The following is a 4,977-nucleotide window of genomic DNA, read 5'->3' on the forward strand; positions in this document are numbered from 1 at the left end:
AGAAAGCTTGACTTCTGGCCTGGATAAAAATGTCACAGATTTTCCTTGGGTCTCTTACAACATGGAAACAGTGCCTGGATGAAGTCTCAGAGCACTGAACCACAGAGTGGTTATTTCTTACAAAAGACAAGGGGTTGGAAGAAAAGAATTAGAGGATGGCCAGGATCCAGGCATGTTCAGAGCCTTTACAAATAAAAACATCATCTTCTAGTGACAATTCTGTTCTAGGCATCAGAGCTCTGGGATCTCTCTTGAGATCATATGATTAAGTCAAGGACTCAAGTTCTTTATCTTGGTGTACCTTCTAAAAACAATAAACACTACTACCTGGAAGATTTTGAGAAGCCGGATTATGAATGTTCTAGGTCCACCAGCAACAGTGTGTTCCTATGGATAACTAGACAGGCACACCAGTACAACTCAGCCTCACTGTGTAGTTCAAGACACCTAAGACAATCACTCTACTATTTAAATTGTTTTGACATTTTTTACACTGCTTCAGTGTCTTTTGCCTTTGTTATTATGTTTTTCCTTTATGTATATTAATTTTCAAAGTTTGGATAAATTCAGAAAAGTAGAAAAAAGGTCTCTAAGATAATCATTAGTATTTTGTATATTTCTTTCCATTCTTTCTACTCTGGGTAGGTTTTCTTGTTTTGGTTTTGCAAACAATGCTGTAAATGTTGCTATGTTTCTGTTTTCACTTAAACATTTTAACATAGTTTAAACATAATTTTTGTTTTAATACAAATTTCTCACAAATGCCATATTAATAAGTGCATAATGGCCCATCTGAAGAGTGTGCTGTGATTATTTAACCATTTCCCTAGCACTAGCTAAGAATGAAAAACTGTTTTAAAAGATCCAATAATGGCAAAGATCTAGTAAAAACAGAATCGTGCAACATACAGATCCCAAAGAAAGTGATTTATTAGAAACTGTCAAGAATCTTAAAAATCTTCATTCCTTGTTCCCAGATTCTTGGAATCCATTTTAGAGAAATAAACTTAAGTGGAGAAAAATTCCAGGCACAATATTATTTAACAGTGCTTGTTAATTGCTTCTTAAAAGTTACAACAGCATTGCAAGAGTAATGAAAATAATTTCCTCTATACTGTCCATTTTTCTTTTTTCCCCTCACTTGAAAGCGAGTGGATCGGTGGTTTCTGTTACAAACGTTTATAAGTGAAATTTCTTTTTGCAGCAACTATCTGAAAATTAGGATACCAAATGCACATCATAATTGTTTACTGGAAGAAATTTCCAAATAGAAATCAACTTTTAGGTTATGTTCCTAGAAAAGAAAAGAAAGAGTATTTGACATGATTTACATCATCCCTGCAAAAATTCCAGTACAGACCCTAGACAACTGACGCTCCTTCAAAGACTGTATCAGAATTTTATTCCCAGATTATTGAATAGGGTGATATGTGACCCTACAGTCAATCAAATTCCAATCTTAATACCAAACAGAAGTATACCCTGGCCTATCCAACCCTTCCTACCCTCTTTGGAATGTACGCTTACAAAGTAGAGTGAAGCTTAAACTGGAAGAGAGGCCTCCTTTCCATAGATATGTAAACATTCTATTATGCTGATTAATTGTCTCACCATTGTAAAGTGGAGTTTTCACAGAAAGCAGCATAACCTATTGGCCAATGACTATGAAAGAGAGATATGGCAAATCCTACACCAGGAGCACAGTCATTGTTTGAAAACACTAAGTAGAAACTCATCCATTGGATCAATTATTTTTTCCTCTAGGAATATTTTTAAAGCTACATAGAATACTTTGAGGATAAAAAGGAGTTTTCAAAATTATGTTCTTCAATTTATTTACTATAAAGAAGATCATCTACTCATATTTGCTCTTTAAAGTTTTTCAAATTAAAGTCATTTTCTCTATGCTCTTTGGTGCATGACTCAGATACTTGAACTGACTCAAATGCCTTTTTTTGGAAAGCGTTAATCCTAATTGCAAATTCAACAATTGGAAGAGGATTGACTTCCTTGTGGACAGAAGTAAAACCAGCCTTTTCTGTATGCAAATTCGTTGCTTGCTTATCTAAAATCTGAAGAATACAATACTGACTGCAATACACATAGACAGAAGTCTCACCTCCAAATACCACCAGGGTAGTTCAAGAACATTTAGTTTTGCATTGTCTACTATTCAATTACAATCCTACACACAATTGAAGCACCAGTGGCAATCTTCAATGGTATTGGAGAGGGATGGTCTAAAGGCCTTGCTACTCATGTGTGTTCTCTACACAAACAGCATCTGGGAACACGGTAAGAAATGCAGATCCTATAAACCACTTCAGACACATTGGTTCAGAGTCTCTCACAAAAATTCCCCACGTGATTCATATGTATCCTAAAATTTGGAAACACTCCATGAGACAAGCGGTTCTCTTCCTCAGTTACACATTAGAATAGCCTGGAGTGCATTATTAAAAAAACATTCCTGATTCGCATTCCTTAGACAACAAGTATAATTTGGGTAGAACAATAATTGTGTAGTTAAAAAGAAGGGATTTAAAGTCAGAAAAAACACATTTGAATAGCAGGTCCCTCACAAAATATGTTTTTACATATATTTTACATTTAAGAAGTTCATTTTCTTCAGAGGACTATAGAGAATATGAAATGAGTGATATGTGTGAACATATTTGTAAGTTATAAAGCCCTAAATTAATGATATTGCTAATAATTAGCATTGTATAAAAACAAATAGATTTTTTTAAACAGATTAAGCACTCTGTCTCCAAAATAATGAGATTCAAAGTGGGCTCTGTGGGTCAACTGAATTGGAAATAACAGATGCTTATTAAAAATGCAAATAACTCTTCCCAGCCTCAGAGCTTGTGCATCATAATCTCAGGAAATGGAATACAGAAGCCTGTATTTCAATAAACTGCCAATATAATTATACTTGTCTTCAATGCCCTGCCTCATGAGCAAGAAGAGGAATTCAAAAAGCTAAACTCATAGCTGTGACCACCACTCCAGCTAGTCCTGACATACTTGCTGCACCTCCTACTCCAGTGATCACGTTCTTCATGTGATAATACTGAACAGAATCCTTTAACTAACACACAGTTTTCTGTTTAGAATCACACCAGGTATAAAAATGTAAATGGAAAGGACCAACTGGACAGACATTGAGTTCATTCTGCAGGGACTTTCTGAGTACCCTAGTGCTGAAAAGCTCCTTTTTGTGATGTGTTCAGTGACGTATCTTGTCATCCTCCTGGGGAACAGCACCTTGATCACCCTAACTCTCCTGGATTCCCGCCTCCACACACCCATGTACTTCTTCCTTGGTAATCTTTCCTTCCTAGACATTTGCTACACATCCTCTTATATCCCCACGTTGCTGATACACTTGCTATCTGAGAAAAAAACCATCTCCTTCACTAGATGTGTTGTTCAGATGTCTGTCTCCTTCACAATGGCATCCACAGAGTGTGTGCTCCTAGCAGTGATGGCATATGACCGTTATGTGGCCATCTGCAACCCTCTGAGATACCCCATCATCATGAGCAGGGCCCTTTGCATTCAAATGGCATCTCTCTCATGGAGATTGGGCTTTCTCAACTCATTGACACAAACTATTCTTGCAGTACGGTTGCCTTTCTGTGGAAAAAACGTCATTAATCATTTTGTTTGTGAGATATTGGCCTTTATCAAGCTGGCATGTGCAGATATTTCCTTGAATGAGATTACTCTAATGTTGGGAAATGTAATATTTTTGTTTTCTCCATTACTGTTGATTTGTATCTCCTACATTTTCATCCTTTCTACCGTGCTACGAATCAATTCAGCAGAAGGAAGAAAAAAGGCCTTTTCAACCTGCTCAGCCCACCTAACAGTGGTGACTGTGTTTTATGGGACAATCCTCTTCATGTATATGAAGCCAAAGTCCAAAGACTCCACTTTCGACAAATTGATTGCCCTGTTCTATGGAGTAGTCACGCCCATGCTCAATCCTATCATCTATAGCCTGAGGAATACGGAGGTGCACGGAGCTATGAGAAAATTGATGACTAGATACTGGTTCTGGAGGAAAGGATGAGAAACTTACATCTGTGAGTTCATGCACAGAATAAGCTCATATATCAGAGGCAAAGATTTTCAATATAAAGAGAACCAAAGAAATAAAAGCTATATGTAGAATCGCAGAATTTAAGAGTTTGAAAGAAATTTCAAGATGATAATCTGACTTTATATTTTTATGAAAATGACTGTTATAAAAATGTAGGGACAGTTGGTCTAGGAGGTGAGAGTAAATTTTTAGAAACAAGAAAAAAATTGAAATTAAGCTTTTCCAAGAAAATCCTGTACATATTTCTACTTAACAAGGAAAACACATATTTGTCAGTCCCCTTTTTGAGAGACCTATTTGAATTCATTTTTCTGTTTATTATTGATTTTTTTACACCCGGGATTTGATCTGTCTCCAACCTAATTTGCAGGTAAATATTTCCCCTACTTCTTCCCATCTCCATCTTCCCCCGCCTCTGTGCACATGCTGTGCTCCGTTCACTATATAGTTATCCAATTTTATCATGTTCCTTCACACCTAAGGACAATAGGATATGCCTCTTCACTCCCATCATCACATTTCTCCTTCTCCGGTGACATCCTGAACCTCATTAAAAACAATTCAAGTGTTATTTCTTCTGCAAATCATTCCAAAATTTACCCAGAATTAGTTACTCCCTCCTCTATGCTGCCTTCAAATTTATCTCCATTATACCACTTTTCCTTTTATATTATAATCATTTGTTAGCTTCTGATATCTCCCCAATGGCAGAACTCTGCATGAAGTAATGTCAAATTAATTAAAACAGTAGGCAGTAATAACAGTAATAAAATGCTGAATTAATTACTTATAATTTTTAAAGGATAGTAAAATATATTCTGAGTATTTGAAGTAATAAAGTGATATAGGAGAACTTGGACTTATAT

At 36.0% G+C, this 4,977-nt stretch overlaps 1 protein-coding gene across 1 annotated transcript; it reads left to right on the forward strand.

The window, feature by feature from the left end:
• The first annotated feature begins 3,142 nt into the window (after positions 1-3,142).
• On the forward strand, positions 3,143-4,081 carry OR13D2G (olfactory receptor family 13 subfamily D member 2G). The gene is given in 1 exon segment (NM_001391132.1): positions 3,143-4,081. A coding segment is annotated over 1 exon segment (939 nt).
• The last annotated feature ends 896 nt before the right edge of the window (positions 4,082-4,977 follow it).

Source organism: Equus caballus, chromosome 25 (assembly GCF_041296265.1).
Source record: "Equus caballus isolate H_3958 breed thoroughbred chromosome 25, TB-T2T, whole genome shotgun sequence".
In the NCBI taxonomy this organism is placed as follows: domain Eukaryota; kingdom Metazoa; phylum Chordata; class Mammalia; order Perissodactyla; family Equidae; genus Equus; species Equus caballus.